This window comes from Anneissia japonica, unplaced genomic scaffold (assembly GCF_011630105.1).
Source record: "Anneissia japonica isolate Jap-2015-1 unplaced genomic scaffold, ASM1163010v1 scaffold26_len2425191_cov177, whole genome shotgun sequence".
Taxonomy (NCBI): Eukaryota; Metazoa; Echinodermata; class Crinoidea; order Comatulida; family Comatulidae; genus Anneissia; species Anneissia japonica.
This window is the reverse complement of record NW_022685220.1, coordinates 1,364,683-1,386,790: the sequence shown is the minus strand read 5'-3', so window position 1 is coordinate 1,386,790 and position 22,108 is coordinate 1,364,683. Positions and strand designations below refer to the sequence as shown.

At 34.0% G+C, this 22,108-nt stretch overlaps 2 protein-coding genes across 3 annotated transcripts in view; one reads left to right on the top strand and one right to left on the bottom strand.

Moving 5' to 3' along the window:
• LOC117108992 (glutaredoxin-like protein C5orf63 homolog) overlaps nucleotides 1-3,058 on the top strand; it is a 7,425-nt gene extending 4,367 nt beyond the window's left edge. Inside the window, exons 3-5 of one of the 2 annotated variants that reach the window (XR_004445449.1) lie at nucleotides 973-1,029; nucleotides 1,299-1,571; nucleotides 1,724-3,058. Coding sequence is in view for 1 of the 2 variants with exons in the window: in XM_033251211.1 (XP_033107102.1) it covers nucleotides 973-1,029; nucleotides 1,299-1,472 (231 nt within the window). In the remaining variant the exon portion in view is untranslated. Of the gene's footprint in view, nucleotides 1-972; nucleotides 1,030-1,298 lie in introns of both variants that reach the window. The other variant, XM_033251211.1, reaches the window with a different exon arrangement.
• Nucleotides 2,396-22,108, bottom strand: part of LOC117108978 (long-chain-fatty-acid--CoA ligase ACSBG2-like) — a 35,053-nt gene continuing 15,340 nt past the window's right edge. Inside the window, exons 6-16 of the mRNA XM_033251188.1 lie at nucleotides 20,483-20,684; nucleotides 19,456-19,605; nucleotides 18,650-18,817; nucleotides 17,810-17,991; nucleotides 17,629-17,680; nucleotides 16,084-16,219; nucleotides 12,181-12,290; nucleotides 11,488-11,638; nucleotides 10,908-11,047; nucleotides 10,250-10,493; nucleotides 2,396-6,285 (exon numbers count right to left, since the gene is read on the bottom strand). Coding sequence (XP_033107079.1) covers nucleotides 6,191-6,285; nucleotides 10,250-10,493; nucleotides 10,908-11,047; nucleotides 11,488-11,638; nucleotides 12,181-12,290; nucleotides 16,084-16,219; nucleotides 17,629-17,680; nucleotides 17,810-17,991; nucleotides 18,650-18,817; nucleotides 19,456-19,605; nucleotides 20,483-20,684 — 1,630 coding nt within the window. The 3' untranslated portion in view covers nucleotides 2,396-6,190. The remainder of the gene's footprint in view (nucleotides 6,286-10,249; nucleotides 10,494-10,907; nucleotides 11,048-11,487; nucleotides 11,639-12,180; nucleotides 12,291-16,083; nucleotides 16,220-17,628; nucleotides 17,681-17,809; nucleotides 17,992-18,649; nucleotides 18,818-19,455; nucleotides 19,606-20,482; nucleotides 20,685-22,108) is intronic.

The window sequence follows — 22,108 nt, the reverse complement described above, 5'->3', positions numbered from 1 at the left end:
CAGCATCAAGATCTTCCTGAAGACCCCTGGCATCACTCTCAGTCCCGACAATACGATACAGCTTCAGATCATCATCGTACATAAGGCAATGTGAGTTATTGACAAAATAAGGAAGATCATTAATGAATAAATTAAAAAATAAAGGACCAAGGATAGACCTTTGGGGGACGCCAGATGGAACGGGTTTGGATTTAGAACAAAAACCGTCAATAACCACACATTGACTGTGATTAGAGAAATAATCAGAAGCTAAGAAGGGGACCGGTGATACCAAATTTTAAACAGATCTCCTAGAAGCTGCTTCTTCGAAATTGAGACCCCTGGATACTTGTTGTTTTCCCCTCTGTTTCGTTTTATGTTGTTTGAATATTACAGTAATAATTGTCGACTTGTATACTGCATATTGTAGAGACCTCTATGCGCTTAGCATTAATACCCCTGGTCATTGGATCAAGCACAAATTGAACACATGCTCAGGTCACTTGGGAGAATTCTATAATGTTGCATCTGTAATCAGTGTTTGAGCCTACCAGGTACTAACTTGTACTTCTGGGTGGAGAGAGACAACCGTAGGTAAAGTGCTTTGCCCAAGGACGCAAGCGACTTGCACAGCGAGAGTTTCGAACCCCTGACCTCAAGGTTGGGAGTCCAAGCCACAATTGATGCACCAACCGCTTCTACATTAGATTTTGAGGTGTATATTACTCCATGCAACTCCTCTTGAGACGGCCCAAGGTTAAATGCTTACCTTCCGTTTTTTCTGGACCCTAAATTCAAATTGTGTATACCGTAAAACCAGAGAGGCGCAATATTAAGCCCCTATATCTTTCCTTACAACAAAAGGAAAGCTACACTCTTCAAAGCTTCATCATAATGAGGTTGATTATTACACCTGTTTGAGCTTTCAAAATGAAAAGCGAATCAGTTGGTCAACATGTCAAAATTTAACTGTTCATCTTTATTCATTTTTAGGATGACTGCAGTCTCTGTGAAACAGCTATGGCGGTAGTTAACAAGTATAAGCACAGGGTAGGTAGTACAGAACAACCTCATGTACCTTGTTTGAATAAATAATAGCCCCCTCCAAAGCCTCATTAGGAATAAACGCTCCCCTACTGTAAAAAACACCTTCTCTTAATGTTCTATTCTATACAATTACATTTTTTCCTAACCTGGTTGGGATCAATAAAGTCTTAACGCAATAACACATTTTGACTGTAATTTTACAGTGAAATGTAAGTATATGCAGTTGAACTTGCCCAAGTGGTTTTGTTTATAAAATGTTTCATTTTCTACAGTTCAAATTTGAAGAAGTTGACATCGAAGCCAAGGGAAACAAAATCTGGTTTGAGAAATACCGCTATGATATTCCAGTTTTTCACCTCAATGGTCAATTTTTGATGAAGCACAGAGCAGATGAAAAACTTTTTGTGAAGTCATTAGAACTATATGAACAAGGAAAACCCACCTGAATGCCAATATATTGGTGAAACATTATTTCGAAGAATATTATTTCTGAATGAGATAAATATTAGAGACCTTGTATGCAAATACCACATGGTCTGAAAGCATGCCAACGCAAAAAATATAACATGTCTTTGCTTACAATACATAAATAAAGTACAATAGTGTAAATATATTCTTTGGTCTTTTTCAGCAAGTGGTAGACTTTTATGCACATCCTGTTAATTTTTTGTTTCAGGGGCAAGTCAGTTAATAAGTTTGCAATTGACAGGTGATTTCTTGAGCCTGACCGTGTAAACTCTGGGGTGAGCTGATGTCTTTGAGGTAGTGAGTCATTAATCTTTCCGAATATTTTTCAATTAAAGATTTCTACAGTAAAAACTGACCTGTGTGTTTTATTGTTGTTTATAATTTTTTGATAATAGTTTTACAGATTTTTAGTAGTTTTATTGTTGTTTATAATTTGATAATAGTTTTACAGATTTTAGTAGGCATTATGAAACAGATCTGTCATACACACTATTAACACCCTATTACATTTTCAATAATGCACTATACCCAGTACTATTGTATCATCAACCATATGCTTCTTGCAAAGGGAGCAGTTTTTCCAGCATTGTTCTAGCATTGTTCTTTGTTCGTACCACCTAAGATGAGGTCTGCAATTGTGCCTGGGTAGAAGCAGGTGGTTGACTCTGAGATCCTGCACGGTTTGCCACCGTTATTTTTGATTATTTTTCTCATTTCTCAATTTAATTATACCTGTATATAAAATGTATATAAAATGTATAAATAAAAATGTAGTAGTGAGAGTGGTAGTAATATAATAGGAAGTGTTAAGCGCAGGAGCATAGATATGCGCTACTGTATATTATATACCATTAATAATATATTATTTTGCAACACACAAAAATTCAAGGTTCGACTATAATTTATCAGCCTGATTCATGAGGTTTAATCACATCATAGCACAAATATATGTTTGCATAGCATGTCTGTAATAAATATTTACTACTACAACACTTCATAGAGAATTAGATCAAGAGAATTGTTGCATTGATTTCTTAAACCTAAAAAATAATTGCGTTAACATTAACTATACAATACTTTTATCAGGTGGCAATGTAATTTATTCTCAGGTGAATTTTCAAACCTACTGGCCACAAGTATGGGCAACAAATGTTAAAAGTGCAACAGATATGTAATAATAATAAGTACAGTGTTATTGACCTTTCCACCTCAATATCTAAGTACAGTTAAGCTTGCCTAAGTCGACCTTATTTTACATGCCAAATTGTTGTTTATCTAAGTCAAACAATTTTTCAATGCTATTTTGGATTCGACTTAGGCAAGTTCAACTGTACAGTATTACATTTTAAATTGACCAGTACAATCACACACAGCTATTATACTATGCAAGATGGGACGATTTGAAATGTTACGGAACGATGCTTTGATTTCAATCCCATCTATAGAGACTGAGATATCTGTATAAGCATACAGTATTGTGAACACCCCCACATGAATGAGTGGATCAGTCAGCCTTTACACAACTGTGCTACCAACCATGCATAATTTGAAAATAAACAATTAAGAAAAAAACATTGAGACGCTCAAGTTGATCAACTTTTATAAAAATTTAAATTCACTAATTATTTGACAAATTATTAAAAGAAGGGCATTTACCAGTGGAGGTTTAATAGTTTTTTGTTCAGTTTCAAATCCGCATGAATTAGAGTCCAGTATAGGAATGATTAGTTTCTAAAGATTCTACTACCATCTCCAGAAGCTCCATTCAAATTGCACACATTTGTCATTAATATATTACTTATAATGGCTTTGGTTTATCCAACATGGATATACATTTTGCACACTTTTAACTAAATCCAAAATAATTGTTGACATTGCAATTAATTTTGTTATTAAGACACAACAAATTGAGGTAGTACAGTAAAACATGAAATGTTATAATTATGAACTCATTAGTTGACCTGGGATATTGAAAACATACAGTGAGGGCAGGATGTTCAAAATTTAGTGAATTTTACCTTGCTATATTTTTTTTGGATTCTACCTTCCCACAAATAAAGATATATCATCAGCAATACCTGGTAATAAGAACACCGTTGGTACGGTGGTAAGGTGTTAATACACATGTCCCTGATTTCTAACCAGCCAATGCGATATTCATTTTGTGTGTATACCACTTAACTCCTAACTTGTCCTTCAGATGAGTTAAGCTGTTGGTCCCACATGTATTCATGGGTCTTTGAATATTTTTAACTACATGACATTAACAACCAACATCGTGACCATTTTACATTTGTACATTATTATGTACGAACACATTGTTTACAATGTTCCATTTGTTTCCACATACTTTGGAGGATTTGCCTGAAGAAACTCCGGACACAGTGGTTCAAAATCTAAAACATTTTTAACCTTTTGAAGTTATATTTTAAATAAGTGTTATACTAATATATATCTATTGTATAGGCCTATTGACTTAGTGGTTTTTTTTAATGGTTTGTTATATTGTAACTCTTTTGTATATTTTATGAACTTAGATTAAATACTGGCCTGTGTAGTGACTATTTCATGTATGTGTAAATGTGTCTGTTAGTGAATCAAAAATTATGGAACCAATATCAGCTTCTAATAATGTACAATTAAATTTTCACTAGCTAGGCATCTATCTATCCGCAGAAAATAACTTCTAAAAGTTTTTGTTTCACAACTTTATCAAAACAACTGTGTGAAATAATTGCATTAATTAGGGATCTATAAACTGGAATATTTATTATTTGCATTGTTTTTAATGTTCATTTCTTGTATACCATTTAACACAAGAATCGTTTCACTAGCAAGCCATCTATCCGCAGAAAATTTCTTCTAAATATGTTAAAACATAAGTTTTTGTTTCACAACTTTATCAAAACAACTGTGTGAAATAATTGCATTAATTATGGATCTATAAACTGGAATATTTATTATTTGCATTGTTTTTAATGTTCATTTCGTGTATACCATTTAACACAATATTTTGACTCTAGAATCATTCCAATACAATAATTATTTTTGCAATAAACATGTTAGATATCAAGGTACAAAATTACTTTTAACATAGTATATTTAACCTTAATATCGTAAAACCTCAAATAGTCTTGGATGGGCTCCTTTTCAAGATGGGCTTCTTTTCGAGATTACTTTTGCACACTTAAGTTTTTGCTTCTTTTCAAAATGAATGCTGTAAATATTTGGAATTGCTAGCACACAAATTTTTTCAACTATGGAATTCAGTTTAATATTTTTTAAATTTTAACCATGCTATTACAGTAAAATAATATTGATACTGACACGCCTGTATTATAATCATCAAAGCTTAAGTCAGTCTGTTTGTAAGTACTATCTCAAAAAGAAACCCATACTATTTTGCTTATAAGCCCATGGGCTTCTTTTCGAAATTACTTTGCAAACTGAAAAGGAGGCTTCCCTTCGAGAGATTAAGTCTGCTGGGCTTCTAATTGAAGTTTTATGGTATCTATAGAATCGATCACTGATACTTTTTTTTTAAATCCAAACAAAATAAACTATGATTATATAATATTAGTCATCTTACATTACGTTACAAGCCTCTTTGCATATCATGTCAGTAATATCAGTGGTGGATTCATAATGTTACAATGGTGATGTATTTACACAAAGGTACTGCCATATTTCCAAACGCTAAACTTTTGGGCTATTCCTTTGTCAAAATCATATGCATCAAAGACAAGCCAAACCAATCACTCCTCACAAAAATAATATGGTAAAAGAATCATTTAAATTCAGCATTTTGTTACGAAGTTACAAGAGGTTAAACATACAGCTGTTTAAAGAACAGTATTTGAGAAATCAGCCTTCAAAGTTCATGTTTCAGACAATTCTTGGATGGAAACTATCAAAAAAAATTTGTTTTAACCATAGAGTTACAATAAGAATACTAGAGCGCTAACTGCAATGTATTCGATGTTCGAAATATGCAGAGCTGTGTGTGTGTACCAACCAAGATGGCTGCCGTAGAATTAGCCAATCAAAATTTGCCTAAGCACCATCATTTGCAATTGCGCCCTCAATTTACACAGAAAGTTGAGTACAGCTAAGTCACCCATATGTTGAAACGTAGGTGTAACGTACACGATTTCAATTTTCATTCCTCAGTACTTTATTTTTAAATAAGACACTCCACTTGGCCTCTTTTTGGCTATGCTAGTTTTAATAATTTATATTATCAATGATAATGATTAATAAAATAATAGTCAGGGGGTTTAGTTATGGATATGATGTGTATAATAAGCCTGAAGGTAGCGCACATACACAACTCTGCATTTCTTCGTCACCTTGTCAGCACTCTAGTTGTTTAAATAGCTCTATTGTTTAAACATCCAAAATGGGAAAATAACAACATAGCATGATGGGATTATTAATACAGTAGTGCAATAAAAAAGGTTTTTAAAAATGTTTACATTCCGACATAGTTTTTGTAACTATCTCCAAAACATGATTTGCGAGGTGTGACGGATTTGGCTAGTCTTCATCACATATAACAAATTGGTAAACTGAATATTCATCATTGATGTAAAAAGATGATAAATATTATCATCTCGTTCAACATGTTACCTTTTCTATTCTAGATCCTCCACTGATTTTACTAAAATTTTCAGATGTTTAGATAATTCATTTTACATCAGTTACCAGGTGTTTGGGCATCTTCATAAATCTTCTCAATTTCGTTGGCATACATCTTCAGCACAACCGGTCTCTTCAGTTTCAGAGTTGGCCCTTCAAAGAAATAAGAAAATGATTGAGATAAGAACAGCATGTAATCAAAGCAGTTATTCCAGCTGCTGCTCTCTGTGTGTTTCAACTTGAGGGCGCTCAAATGCAAGTGGCCCATATTTTATTTTATTTTATTTCTTTCCAGGCAAGACAATACAGTACAATAGATAAGAGAAACAAATGACAAAAAGCCTGAGGATTACCTAAAAGCGAACTTAATCACTATCTAAAGGCTCTCCAAAACAAACATTAAAATCTGAAAAATTCACAATTCATATATGTACAATATAAAAAGTTAATAAAAATATTACAAAGAGAATTACAATTTCGTTAAGGTAAAAATATGATTTAATTTAAAAAATATTCTGTGGGAAATCTAATCTAATCCAACCAGTAACTGGATTTAATACTCACAAAATCATTTAATACATTTTGATGGTTAATTCCTGAAATCTATATTAAATAATGATTGGGAGAACTGGTTTTACTACTGTGGATGACTGAGAGATACTAGGCAATACTAAACAAACATTAAACTGGAGTGTTGCTCAGACAAGTAATAATTATAAACAGACTGAAGAAAACCCATAATAATCATCAACTTTTTTTATTACTTCCAAGGGTCATTTACCACTAAAACAACATACAATAAATTACAGCTATACAACAATATAAAAAAAAAATATTTTTCTTCATTTAAAATAAGAAATATGTGTTCTGTGAAAGATCCTTTCCCAAATGGTCTACATTCGAACGTTGGCTGGCTGTAATGCCTGCTATATAGGCGGTACTGGCCGACACTTTGCAACGCACGTTAATGAACAGATGACCACGGACAGGAAGTCGCACACCTTAAAAGTTCATTGCAATGTCAAGCCTCATGCAACGAGGAATTCTTCCGTGTACTGTGTTCCGCTTCAACAGGAAGCGTTGCATATCAAATGGAACAAGCCTTCTCTCAACAAGCAACTTTTAGTAACATTAATTAGTAATTTAACTTTGTCATTCTGACGTTCATCATTACGTTATTCATCTTTATTCATGCCATTCCTCCTTCTTTACATTTACGGTTCAATCAATTCTTTAAAATGCAATGTCATGTTGTTTGTTTCAAATAGCTATGGCTCACTTCCCACTTATTTAAAAAACAATGCTTCATAGTTATTACTCCCTTTATAAAGGATATTTCATGTTAGCAATCGTACCACTGAAGATAGCAAAGGATTTTCTGAAACGTTTGTTCATACAGAGTTTTTATAATAAAATCTAATAGGCCTTGCCTATATGGTATTGAGCTTGAAAATTATTGTGGTATTCTTAAGATATATTTGTTGTCTGCTGCTACACAGATCATTTGGCAACAATATAGAGATGTGTTAGTCTGGTATGAAAAAATAACCAAAAAACTTTTAGCACTTTATATACAGTATACTAACTTCAATTATTTAATTACTCAAGCTTTTGCCTGCAGTCTTTATATGGTGCAGTGTACAGACACTAGCGGCTCTAGGATAAAATTTATAGGGGGGAGGGGGAGCGGCTAAGATGTCCCACTGGGGGGGAAGCCCTAAGTATTTATGGGTGTAACTATAGTGCGCAGCGTTGTCTGAGGGCTGAAGGCCTGAGTCGGGGTGGGGAAATGTCCCCTCCTCCCAAAACAAGATTTAAAAAAAAATTGGGACATCTAGATGGCCGGAAATGGCTGGGATGGGAAAACTAGGCCTATTTTTTGTTTTCTTTTGGTCCGACGAGCTTTGGCCGATTGGGGGGGGGGCTTGACCAAACTGATGGGGGCTTAAGGCCCCCTGCCGCTGGCGCCGCCACTGTGTACAGAGACCAGGTGAAATATATATTGCTCCGATTATGGCTCCGATATGTTGATGGTACATTTGTGATCTGGGGGAATTCCTACTACCTATTCTTCTTTTCTTCAACATTTATTTCACCATAATAACATAATTAATCATAATTTGCCAATGAAAATAGTAAAGCATATGAATGAGAAATATATAAATTAAAGTCAAACAAATTTGTTAACAAAATAATAGTTATGGGAATTATGGTCTAGAAGTGTCAATTTGTCTCAACCTGACCCATTTAAAAAAAAAATGAATCAATTAATACGAAATACACATGACCAAATCAACTTGATTGATTGATTGATTGATTGATTAATAAAAAGATTAGAAATTGATGAAGGTAGTAGTCCATTGACATATTTAAACATAAAAGAGGAAATTCGGATTTTGTGAAGATCATAAATATTAAGAATATTTAATTTCTTGAATAAAGGTTCAGACGGAGAATAAAAGGGGGATATAATACGAATAATACGTTTCTGTAAACTTATGTAATTTATTAAGATTGGTTGCATAGTCGGCTGCCCATACAATATTGCAATACTGTAAATAAGGGGGTACAAGTGAGTTATATAGGTTTAATAAGATACGCTGCGGAAAAAAGTATTTGAGTTTATTAATAACACCTATCGATTTTGAAATTTTATTTGAGTACACCAGATTTTATCACGGTGTTAATTTGGTTTGTATAGAAATGGTCTATTAGGGTTGCGCTGCTGGTTGTAATCCGAGTTGGCTTTGATGGTGGGGGGGGGGCGCTAGTGGGTAGCTGTAAGCCCTCACGACGCCACCTAGGCCTAGACTAGACATTGTCCTGGAGGCACGCGTCCCAGAGCTAGAGCATCTTAGCACCGCGATGATGTCAGGCCTAGAATGGGCCTCGTCGCGCTAGGCCTCGGTGTTGAACAACAAATCTATTCTATTTCCTTCACAGTTCCTTCATCTTTCCGCTTCACAAATTTTAGCGAAGCCATGGTTTAATTAATTTATCGAATTAAGTAAATACAAAAGTAAGCAAAAACGAGAGCGATATAATTCCGAAACGGTATAACGGGTGGCAAATGATATGACGCATGCTTTCTTTGCAAGCTCGATAGACACATTATAGGTCCGACCACCGGATGAATAAGATTGCCATTATAAACGCACTTGTAGTACATGGCAGCAAAGAGTATATTATACTCTTTGATGGCAGTAACGTAAGAGAACCGATCATCAGTTAATTAATATCACTATAGCGCCACCAACATGGTGAATTTTGTGTGTTTATTTTAAATAAAGCTTCAGAGAAGAAGATGAAAAACGATTATACGACATTACGAACCAACCTCCACCACCAATACCACCCTTACTCGTCCCTCCAAAAAAAAAAATTCCACGAATTTGACATAATATCGAGAAGTCAATTTCATGTTTAAAAAATCGGAAATCCGATTTAAATCAGAAAAATATCATCCCTGCACCTTCCAGCTCTGTAATCCTTTCACTGTTAAATTCAATTGACCTTGCCAATTTACTTTCCAGTTCACGTTGACCGTCCACCAATACTTTAAGGGTTTCACGAACATAAGATTCAAAACTGTCAGGCCTAACGTCTTCTTCATCCGAGCTATGGCATTGGAATTCATCTGAACAGCCTCATTCAATGCTTTTTTAGCCGCCCGCTTTGACTTTGCAGGTGGGGCCATTGTGTGCTATTATTATGTATGCTTGGCGGAGCTCAGTGCATGCACAACCTATCCAAGCAGTGTCATGAGTATATTAATGCACAACACCGCACTATCGCTTTCACTATGGAAACTGAATCAGATAGATCTATCCTGTTTTTTGGATGTATGTGTTACCAAAACCACCAGCAATTTGCTATGACACAAGCTACACCACAAACCTACAAACACTGATCGAAATCTCAACCAATCGTCATTTCGCCACCCTTTAAACAAAACAATCCATCAGCAACCCTCTTAATCTTATTGGAAGAGCTCACTTAATCAGCAACTACTTAACAAATTATGATATAATGAAAATCAAACAACAATGAAGATCAATTTATCAACAATTATTATATTGTTGAATTCAAAGTAAAACAAAAATAATACAAATCTAACCTAATTCTCCCCCAGGTACTGAGAAGTCCTTCTCAATAAATATGTACTTCTGAATTCTCTGCGCTCTGGATGTAGCATGTTTGTTGTTGTATGTATCAATAGCAGTCTGTATATAGCTTTTTATCTTCTCGTCTGCGATGGCTTCAGCCACTGTTTTGGACCCACTTCCAATTGTCTTACACACATTCAGGGCTTCCACACTCAGTTCTGAAGATGGCTCCAATGTGGTTTCATCAATTTTTACCTAAGAAAAAAAAAACAGAACTGTAATTTAATGCACCTGCTTCTAAACCCTTGTTCTTCAATCTATCAATCGATAGTATTTGTACTGAGCCAAATTCCAGTGCAGTGGCTTATTCATGATATTGGCAAGAACATTGGAGTGACTCAAATAGTACATAAATATAAGATTATCTAGTCACAATAAATTTCAATAACAGAAACAAGTAATTCTTTTTTTTTCACAAGAATTTGGGAATGTACTGAGTATTCATAACTCCTATGATATTTTCCTGACGCAAACTTACATCAAAATAGAAATAAGTAAATTAATAAAGTAAATAAATGTTTTAAAATACCATCATAATAACAATAACAATGCTATTTATATAAAACAAAAATTACATACATGTAAAATATGAATAAATGTCATTCAAACCTTTAAGGTGACGAGTAAACTAAGAAATTTCTTCTGATCGCCAATAAGCATACAGTTTCCAATAACTTGAGCTTCTTTCTTGACCACATCTTCAATAGGGACTGGAGCAACATTTTCTCCTCCAGCAGTTATGATTAGTTCTACATAGAAAGAAGTTTTTAATTTGTAGTCCAACAATGATAGACAGTCACTTTGTGATTATTGAAATGGTCATCTGACAATGTCCTGACAATGTGTTTTTTTACAATCCACCCAACAGGGCTAAGCAAAATATATTCTAGAGATTTCAGAAAGGAATACTGTATATGCTTTGAGCTGTAATTGTAATTTTTAGCAATAATTATTAATAATAATAATCATAATAACTATAAATACAACAACTATATTACCTATTATACCCATACCTCAGTCCTGTTCGTGAATTCCGAATTAGTAAATGCAGGGCGTTTATGGGCAATTCCATTATTAATTGAATTTTTAATATAAAAGATATTTATTAAAAATATATTGGATGATAGAAATCAAATAGCAATGTAATAATTTTTGTCTCATTGTTCTGTAAAAATTTACAAAGATATACCTTTGATTCTACCGGTGATATACAAAAACCCATCTTTGTCCTCCATGCCGATGTCGCCTGAATGCAGGTAGCCTTCATAGTCAATAACTTCCTTGGTTTTTGCTTCCATGTTAAGGTAACCCATAAATACATGCCGACCATAAAAACATACCTACCAAAGAAATCCACCATTAATAATGGCACCATTAATAATTAATGGCCTTTATGGCATAGTAAAGTCATATTGATTATTCTTAGAAAAACATTACAAGTAATGTGTTTCATGCAGTAAATGAAGTAAAGGTTCTAGTACTAAATAAGCATACGGGCATAGAGGTGACACAGTGGCTATTTCCTAATACAATAAAAAAAAACAAAAAAAAAAAACTACGTAATAGTAAAATGTATTACTATACATTTTCATATATGTATAAAATGTTGTTAGTTGTTGTAATAAAAGTATTTTTTAAAATTTCTGTACTGAAAAGTTTTAGATAACTTAATACAATATGTATTTCGAATAAAGTAAGACATGCAAATGCTGATTCAAAATGATGTGTCTGACTTTATTTGGAATTTTATCATCATTTTAAGTTTTCTCTAATGGTATTGTTTTTTCTTATTGCTACTTGAAATAGAGGGCTTCTTCTAATCAGCTTGGCTGATCTGTAGAGGCTTACTACCCCTCAAAATACATTAATAAATAATTCTAACCTCCCCATTGCCATTCTCATCAGGATCACTGATCTTTGTCTTTGCACCTTCAATGACTTTTCCCACACTTCCAAGACGGAAATTGCCAGGCATAGAGAGCGAATGAGGAGCTGAAAATAAAAATAACACATTAATATACAAAAAATACATGGATCAATATTATATAAAATGATATATAAAAATTAGAACATACTGTAATGCAAAATGACAAAAAATGCATACACTAAATTTGTAATTCAAATCATAGTACAGTGTATAAAATGCATAAAGGAATATTTAACAATGAAATGATATCTAAAATCTATATGAAATGGTTTCTCTACATAATATATAGCATGCTATTGAAATCAGGATAAAAATGTATCTATTAAATCTTTCTGGCAATGCATTAATGCGTGAATGTAAACATACAGAATGAAAGAATATTGAAAAATCTGAGGTAGCAGTTCAGTATTCGAACACATAGAATGTTTACTCAACTGTTCAACCAGTTTATAGGCAAACCACCCTATACAGTAGGCTGGGTGGTCCAGTCAATGAGAACATAATGTAGGCCTAGCATACATAAGTCCATGTGGTTGTTTTGTTATTAATTATAACTATGTTTGTTTATGTTTTAATCAACTGTAGATTATTGTTTATGAATATTATATATTTACGCGCCTGCAATCATACAGTACACCCACACACGATGGTAATTTCCAGTTTGTTTTTAGTTCAAGATGTAGCGCAAATTTGTATCTCTACCAAGATCCAGCCATTGTTTTTCCACAGCATACAGTTATGTTTATCTAATGCAATGAAAAATAGAGGGCGTGCTACTCCTTGAACTAAAAAAAAACTGTGATTGAACTGTAAATTGGTAGTACAATTCAGCTTTTTGTGCTGCTGTTTTTCTAATGATGAATAAATAAACACATAAATGAAAGGAAGGCGTACTGTAGCAGAGGCCCGCTTTGAGAAGCACTGCTTCTGAAAATACTCATCACACTCACAGTTTATAGAAATACAATTTAATTTTAATAAAGATCTTGGTTATCAAGTGTACACACCTAAATGCTTTGATGATGTCTCATATTATCGGGATACTATAATGCTGGCGTTGGAACAGGTCAGATAGATTATGTACAACCTAAATTATCATGTGACCATTTACTTCATTAATTAGTAATACTGTATGCACCACTGACTCAAATTCATTTTTGACAATAAAGTTGATTTGAATCTTTGTATCACTATTAAATATGTGCTGTTCTCGAAATAACTGCCCCAAACTACACAAAAACAATTTTTGCCTGTACCTCTTACCTTAATATTAAATAATGATGATAACAATAACAACAACAATAATAATAATAATAATAACAAGAGCACTCAGTAGAGAGCATATCTCAGCCCACTGCAGGTGCGGATCCAGATATGCCCAAAGGATGGGGCCGAAAGGGGGGCCGATTCAGACAACACTGTCCTAGGAGGTCCGGGGCATGCCTCGCAAAATTGTTGTGTTCTAGACGCCCGAAAACCTTTAAGGCGTTCTGGGCTATCATTTTTTTTTTTTTTTAACCTTCCAAAAGAGGGCAGGGGCCGGGCTGGGCCGGACCACCTTAAATCCGCCCCTGCACTGCCAATCTCTTTCTATAAAATAAATCCTCAAAAATATGTTCCTACTTTCCAGCCACCATCTACTTAAAAAAATTACTAACACAAAAGTTTCATTCAATTCAGTTAATTAGTTTTTGACATATCTGATCTGCAACGTTTTGCTTTGAATGGTCCATATATTATCCACACCAAAATATAATCAATTTATTTTCCAAACGCATTGTATTGTATCATATGTACACCTGCCAATTCCTTACATCTTCTGGCTTAACACACTGGCATGTTTTACTCTTACAACTGACTAAAAAAAAACACATGCCATGTATTGGTGTTGAAATAGAAATATTATGCAAATAGAAATATGGAAATTTGGTTTTTAGCGTCAGGTGTTTAAAAGCAAAGATACATTAAAAATATTGCCAATAAGTTCTGAAAAAAGTGAAGTTAGTATGCTTAAAACGCTAAAAAAATACATAGCATGTATTGGTGTTGAAATGGAAATATTATGCAAATAGAATTTTAAAAACTTGTTTTTTAGTGTCAAATGTTTAAATGTAAAGATGCATTAGAAATATTCCCAATAAGTTACGAAAAAAGTGAAGTTAGTACACCTTTACTGTAATTGCACTTAAATATTCATCATATAGCTATTGTTTCTGCTTCCGGTAATACGGTAAACTTATTCTTTAAATGGTCCTCATATCCACACCCTACTTCGGATCGTGTGTAATAAATTATTATTCCTTTACTTATTGTAAGATATTTAATACATAGAACATTCTAGAAGAACATTTATTTGACAAAACAGTGTAAACCACATTGGTTCAATTATAGGAACACAAGTGACCATGTGGAATCCAAGAGAAAAATTTGGAAGCTTCTAGTTTTTGAAGTACTAGAGGCAATAAGCCTATTGGTTAGTTATGATGTACACTGGCCAATAAGGAAATTCGGCAAAACTGAATGCTCTAGATAGCTCTGGAGTTGTAGGGCTAATGTATATAAGATCATAGTTTTTTCTTTCTGGAGCTCTTTTTTGAGACTCATAATGTTATTGCGTTGTTTTGAGACCGGATTCTTGTTGGAGTTTATAAAGAATAAGTCTATTTGAGAGTTGTGCTACAATATTGTGAACTGTGTTTATATTTTATATGTTGAAGAGGGATTCCTAGTCATTTCTTTACCGCTCGGAAATACGTCAAGTAGGAATTCATGACATTGTGACCAAAATTTAAAACTTCTTTATTAAAACATGACAAACTATTCTGCAAATTGTCATTTTTATCCATTGATCCATTTACGAGATAACCTAATGGCCCTCAAATGCACACCCGAATTTGGATTGTCACCAACACTTCATAATTTCTTCCTTGTAACTTGGTTAATTTTTTTACAAAAATTTCATTGATATCAGTTTAGTTTTTGAAATATATTGTCAAGGACGTTTGCTCTCAAATCACTTTAAATGGTCCTCACATTCACACTCTACTACGGACCGTCACCAAAATCATTTCTTCACTGGGTTACACCTAACACTCCCTGTTATTTTCAATTATGTCAACGCAGCCATTTTTGAGATATGTCGCACACAAAAAAAAAACCACACAAAAACACCAAAACGTTACACACACACACACACACACAAACTTGCACGACTGAAAACATATATCTCCTGGCGGAGATGATAATATTAATAATAATTATTATTATTATCTTTATTATTACACAATTAGATTGTTAAAGCACATGCGTTAAAATGTACTTAACAGTTTATTAGCATGCATTCTATGGCTTTTACCATGAAATTAGAGCCATTTGAAATTATCAATTTAACTGTGAATAAGACTACATTGTTATCTACTTACATCATACATTGATCATTTTTTCAATAAATCAAACTCTTTCCTATTTTTTAAAAATAATAAAAATATAATCAAATAACAAAACTTCAGATAAAAAATATTTAAATAAATGAATGGTAAAGGGATTAAGATGTTATTATGTACTTGTTTATCTAACTTTATAGCTGTGTGATGTGATATATTGTTGAAAAAACTAGAGAGAGTACAACGAAAGTGCTAAATACTGAGTATCTGCTTTTCATGCATTGCTACTATTATACTGCACTGGAATCCAGCGACAAACTGCAAAGTATGCAATGCAAAAAGTATATTCCCTGTAGTAATGGGACATTAGGTATTTAATACTGAATGCGTTCCTCAGTTAAAATAATGAAATAAAAAATGTGTTCTATGATTGACATTATGGTGAAAAAATGAAATTAATAGTATGTTGATTTACCTGAACTTTCACTCATTCCATACAAATCATAAATAGGTATGTTAACACCCAAGAAATACTCAACAGTTTCTTGAGACAGAGGAGCAGCCCCAGAGAAGCAATGAAGGCAACGGTCCAAGCCAAGAGTTTGTCTTACCTACAAAAAGAATAAACAGCAATTAGACTGATTTACCTGTCTTTTATCTTTGGATATAATCCTAAAGTAAACTGGTAGATGCTTGCATTTCTGGGCTCACTCTAACATATTTTTTAACCAATTGGCTGAAGTCAACAAATTTTTTTAGCCAATTGAAGCTGTCTTTAGCCAAAATTTGACAAAAATTGTTGAAAATCATTAGTCAAAACTTGCTGACTGGACATGGTGTCCAACATGTTTGACAGTGGAGTCCGAACAAAGGGACTGACTAGAGTCCTACCGGGGTGGATCCAGAGATGTACAAGGGGGAGGCGATCGGGACAGCACTACTCTAGGGAGGTCCTACAGTATATTTCTCTCCCAAAAATACCTAAAAAATAAACCTCTGATGTATTTTTGGGAGAATAAATTATTTCTTCTTTTTTTTTCCAAAAAAAAAGGGGGGGGGGGTGGTTTCACCACCCTTGCCTCAGTGAGGTTACCAGAAAAAATTTCTAGTAGGTTCAGGGAGGTGGGAGAGATAATGTTATTTGATAGGCAAATTAATATTTTTTAGCAGACCAATAAATGAGGTACTTAGAAAGTTTGCTGAATATGTAGGCCTATCAACACAAAAGTTGAAAAAAATTATGTAGGCCTAGGCCTATTCAGTATTTTCTTTTTAGTTTTCAACGATATCGGGGGTGGGCAGCTAGTAATAGTTTAACTAGAGTACAGTATATTCAAAATTGGCTTGGGACCCGATCGTCCACACCAGTTGGGATCAATCGCCTGTCACCATGATAATCAAGGGCGAAACACGATCTAGGCCCTGGGCTAGGCTAGCCTTGCTTGCGAAATTACTTTCTCTACAACACAAGTATGTACACCGTGTATCAAAGTGACCCACACGGTACATTATTAAATTATTTCACACATTATTTAAAGGTATTTTATGTATTTGACTATAACATGAAATTACTGATTAAATTATTATTAATGACACTAGAATATAGGCCTACTGTTTCGACCACCATCACATTGCATCGGCCCTCATGTTTTAGTGGAAAAACCCAAGCTAGGTGTACCTTCATATTAGTCTAGGTCATACAGCCACTGCCATGCATCTACCGCGTTAAAATAACAATTACAAATAAAAAATAACTTGCGAGGCACGCAATGACGTTTGCATTAAGACTACTCATACAACAACACAAATAAGCGTCGCATGGAGTTAGCGATAAATGGAGCTCAAATGAAAAAAACGATGTATTTTAGCAAGCTTATGGCTAAAGCAGTTGATTTTTTTTTAGCCAATCCAAAGTATTTTTCGCCCATGGCAATTTGGTGATTGGTTAGCGTGAGCCCAGCATTTGAGTACTTATCCTTAGTTAGTGAACGATTGGAACAGAGTTTATGAAACACTTTACCTTCCTAAACAGAAGGAAATTAGCGGCAGTCCAACCCCAAGGTGGCGGTGACCTAAAACACAAACAACAACACATTTAATAATACATCATTTAAATCTGATTGGATAGAGAAAGTTCAAATGTAACTAGGTGATGACACAACCTTAAAGAGGCAGTAAGCATTGTATAATAGGTATCTCACCCATTCATGATATTAATGTTGCCCCGGTATCCAATCCCTTTAGCCCAAATAGCAATTCGCTTCTTGAAGCCTGTCACATTTTGGCTCACAGATCGCATCCGTTCCATAATTTTCTCCCAAACCCGTGGCACACCGAGTAATGCGGTGGGACGGACTTCTTTTAAGGTATCTACTAAAGTACCCTACAAAACAAAAACATTAAAACAAAGTAAATAATAAAAACTGAGTAAGTGTTATGAAATCACTTGTATAATCCTGAAAAACTAAATCCAACATCTTCAAGTACAGACACATCTTGTAGTGGAGAAAAAGTGGATTATAGGGACTTCCCAAAGAAAAAATAATTGAGTTGTATGTTAAAGTGTAAATTACCTGGTTGGATTAAGATAATTATAGAGTACTTCCCAAAGGAAACAAAGACTGAGATGTCATAATTAGGTAAAAATTCTTGCACAAATTGGATGAGGGATTCGTTCAGTTGAAATGCAATTATTTTTTGCAACTTTCAATTCAGTTGTTTTCACTAAAACTCTCATTTTGTTTCAAAACAGGATTTGATTAAGCATGGGCAATTCACAGAATTTGCAGTGTTCCAAAAACTAGTAAAACATGGGAAGTACCACGTATTGAATATAAAATAAGAGAGATCACAATTTGCTTGGAAAAGAAAGCAATTGTAGAGCTGATTTATTTAAGTAAAAAATAGAATGAAATATGTACTGAGTACTGCATTACAAAATGAAACAAAATTTTGCTATTTTTTGTCTCCACTTTGCTTTTAAGATTATATTCTTTCATAAATTACAATTATTATAATGATAAAAGCACAATTATATTTACCTTCAAAGCATCAGGTCTTGCAAAGTAAGTACAGCCTGCCCCTACCAAAGGTATGTATATATCCATTAGCTGCGCTGCTACATGACTCAATGGTAAGTAACTTACACCACTGTGACTTGCCATTGCCAGAGCCACAGTCTTAAAACTTACTTTCGAAGTCCACACATACTGCAGGTTAGAAAAGAAATTTTTTTGACAAAGTGCTTCAACTTTGATCATCATTTTTTTCGAAGTTACGAAAAAAAACCTCTTTGTACTGCTTGTGTCTTTGACCAAGGTATTTCTGTTCTTCTGCTTAATTGGGGTATAAATGTACACTGTTGAATGCAGTAGTACTCTTAAAGATGTAATGTCCGCAAAATTTTAAAATTAACTCATTTGCAGCAACACACAAATTATAAACTTTACCATAGAAATTATTGAATTAAAAATACAAATTTCTATGTTCAAGTTGATAATTTTTATGTTACTTCAAAATGAGCAAGTTAATTTCAAAAATGAATTTTGTTTTGTGTGCACTGTATATATGAAGCTTGCCATCCAAAAAACAAGAATATACTGTCATTAAAAGTATTTCTCATAATTCACGGCTACTACCCCCTCAAACGTAGATGTATGGCAATGCTAATACAGGGTCATAGACTAGCTTCCAAGTGAGTCAAGTTGTTATCATCACGTATAAAACCAACCATAAGAAACTGTATCATGTAACCTACATTATCTGTGCGAGTAGACATGATGTCAGTGGGATCTGTCGAAACATACATAACCAGCAAATTTCCAATAAATAAATAGCATCCACTTACATTATCATGACTGATCATCACTCCTTTTGGATTGCCAGTAGTTCCCGATGTGTAAATAAGCGTACAGCACTGGTTAGGAGCTTGAGAATTGATAATAGCGTCTACAACATCATCGCTAATGTCTTTACCAAGCTCCATAAACTCAGCCCACTGCCAAGAAAAAAGGTATTAATTTAGTTTTTTGTTGAATGAATTAATCAATCAATCACTGCCAAGCAGGTTATGTACTCACCCCTGTCTGTATGTTTGTTAGCAAGATTATGCAAAAACTAAGGAATGGATCAACTTTAGTGGCATGGTACATAAAAAGAACATGGTCAAGGTAACTGAACTTACATTTGAGCATAAAAAAACATGAATAAAATAATGGAATTGCCCATTACCCTGAGTATTGTTCAGTATCCAAGCACATGTAGGGTGGAGGTTATACCCTCTATGGACTGACTGCTCTATAATATTATATTTTTAGTGATTTACACACACTTTTCACTTTTTTCTTAATTATTAATTTGATTACCACCTTCTTTAACAAGTTATAGAATAAAGAAATTATACAGGTATTATTTATGGATCTGTTAATTAGGAATGAAAATATAATTGACAACTTACTTAAACATCCCTAGTATTAGTTCATCACACTGGATGCTAAATATCATTAAAATTGTATATATGATATGATATGATATGAAATAAAGGAAGCCTATTATCAAGATTGCAGTCGTTGGCACTGGCCCAACAATTTAAGAGGAAGAGCTTCAATGAATCATTCAAAATGTTTTATTCATATTATCAATAAACACTGGTAAAGATATTTTATCCTTCCACGTGATCATTCTTTTTGGGGATCATTTTTCAACACTGATTAGATTATCTTAAAATTTAATAGTTCTTTATTGTATTGCATCTTTCACTATAAATTTAGTGCAATTCCTTTTTAAGTAATTCAAACGAACTGGGTATTTAGATCATTATCCATGTCTGGATTGAGGCGAAAAACCAATAAATAAAAATAAGTTAAATTGTTTACTGTGTAAATGTTTTCTTTCCTCTCCTGCAGCTCTCCTTTATATTGGATAACTGCTTTCAGATGAGGCATCTTGTCCCATATTTGAAGTATTTTTGACAGTTGTGCCTGATTTTCAACAACAATGATGTTTGCCTCGCAGTTACTTGCTACATAGTGGCATGCTTCAGGGGAGTTAGTGGTATAGATACCAACACCTAGGCCTCTGAAGAAAAAAGTTAATACAACTTGTTATTTCTATAACCCAGAGGTATTCTTTCATATTATTACATTCACCATGCATAGAGGCTTTAAATCTGGTAGCACCAGAAAAAAATATTGAAAAAAAATCTTATTTAGAAAAAGTGAGTCAGAGATGAAATTGCAGGGAAACTGTTACCAAAAAGAAATTATAAAAATGGCAAAGGGTATCGACGAAGATAAGAAAGAACAAATGATATAGGGATTATGTAATATCTGCAACTGGAAGATTATAGTATACAAATATTGACTGCTCCTGAGGGAAATGGTGAAATCTATTGTCCCAAGGTAATGTGGAGACTGCAGCCTCATGGGCGAGTGAAGATAGGTTACGGTCTCCACATCAGCGAGGGGCAACGGAAGTCACCGTTCCCCCGAATCTAGCAGTCAATATTTGTTTTATATACCTCATACATAGATTCTACGAGGGCTAAAAAAGTACTTCCCAGCCTTGCCTAGAAGAGGCCTACCTTAGGCCTTTTACGCAATCAAAGAATGTGTCTAACTCTTCTTTGCTCATTTCCTCAATTTTAACAGTACCCATCGTCTTGCAATATTTTTCGAATATCGACAAGACATATTTAATTCGTCTTTTAGTGGTTTTGCTATCTGCTTCACTAAGAAGTATTGCTAATCATAGCTTTCTTCTTCATCCAGGAGCTCGACCCGACCAGCCTACATATTTGTTTATCGTCTACTCGCTGATCCGTGGCATAGTCAAGGCCACTTTCGTCGTTTTGATCGCAGTCCCCTTTACCGTCAGTGCGATGTTAAGTGTGGAGCCTAGAGTTTGCACATCACACGACAGGTCAAAAAAGTACTATTTTTCAGGGGAATAGGACATTCTATTGTCCAATTTTTAACCAATCAGATGCCTAGAATCTATGTATGAGGTATATTATATAGTACTTGGGTTTTAACAAAGATTTGCATTTCTATTTCATGGTTTAATACTATAAAAGCAATTTATCGAGTGAATGGGCACCACCTCCTGGCTTAAAATTCTGCAAATTCCAGGGACAACAAAAAAACTCCACTCCCTAAGCACCATAAAATACTATTAATTATTTAGGAATTTTACAATAAGTGCTTAAGCCAGACATAAAGTATCAGATTGCTGTCTGCCAGAGAAAACTATGTTGGATCAGACTTTCTCATCTGATGAAGTAAAGCATTTTGATTTCTAAAAGATGAATAGAGTATACGGTTCAAGGTAGGACTGTCCATGTTCATGGCCTTCAGTAATGCTCATCCCTACCACCATATACATAAACATCATAAGAAATCAAAATTTCACGAAATATCTGAAGATAGTTTTTATAGCTATGGTTATTTCCATGTTCAGCTTAGGTGTAAATATGATGAAGGCATGATGGATCTACAAAGTTT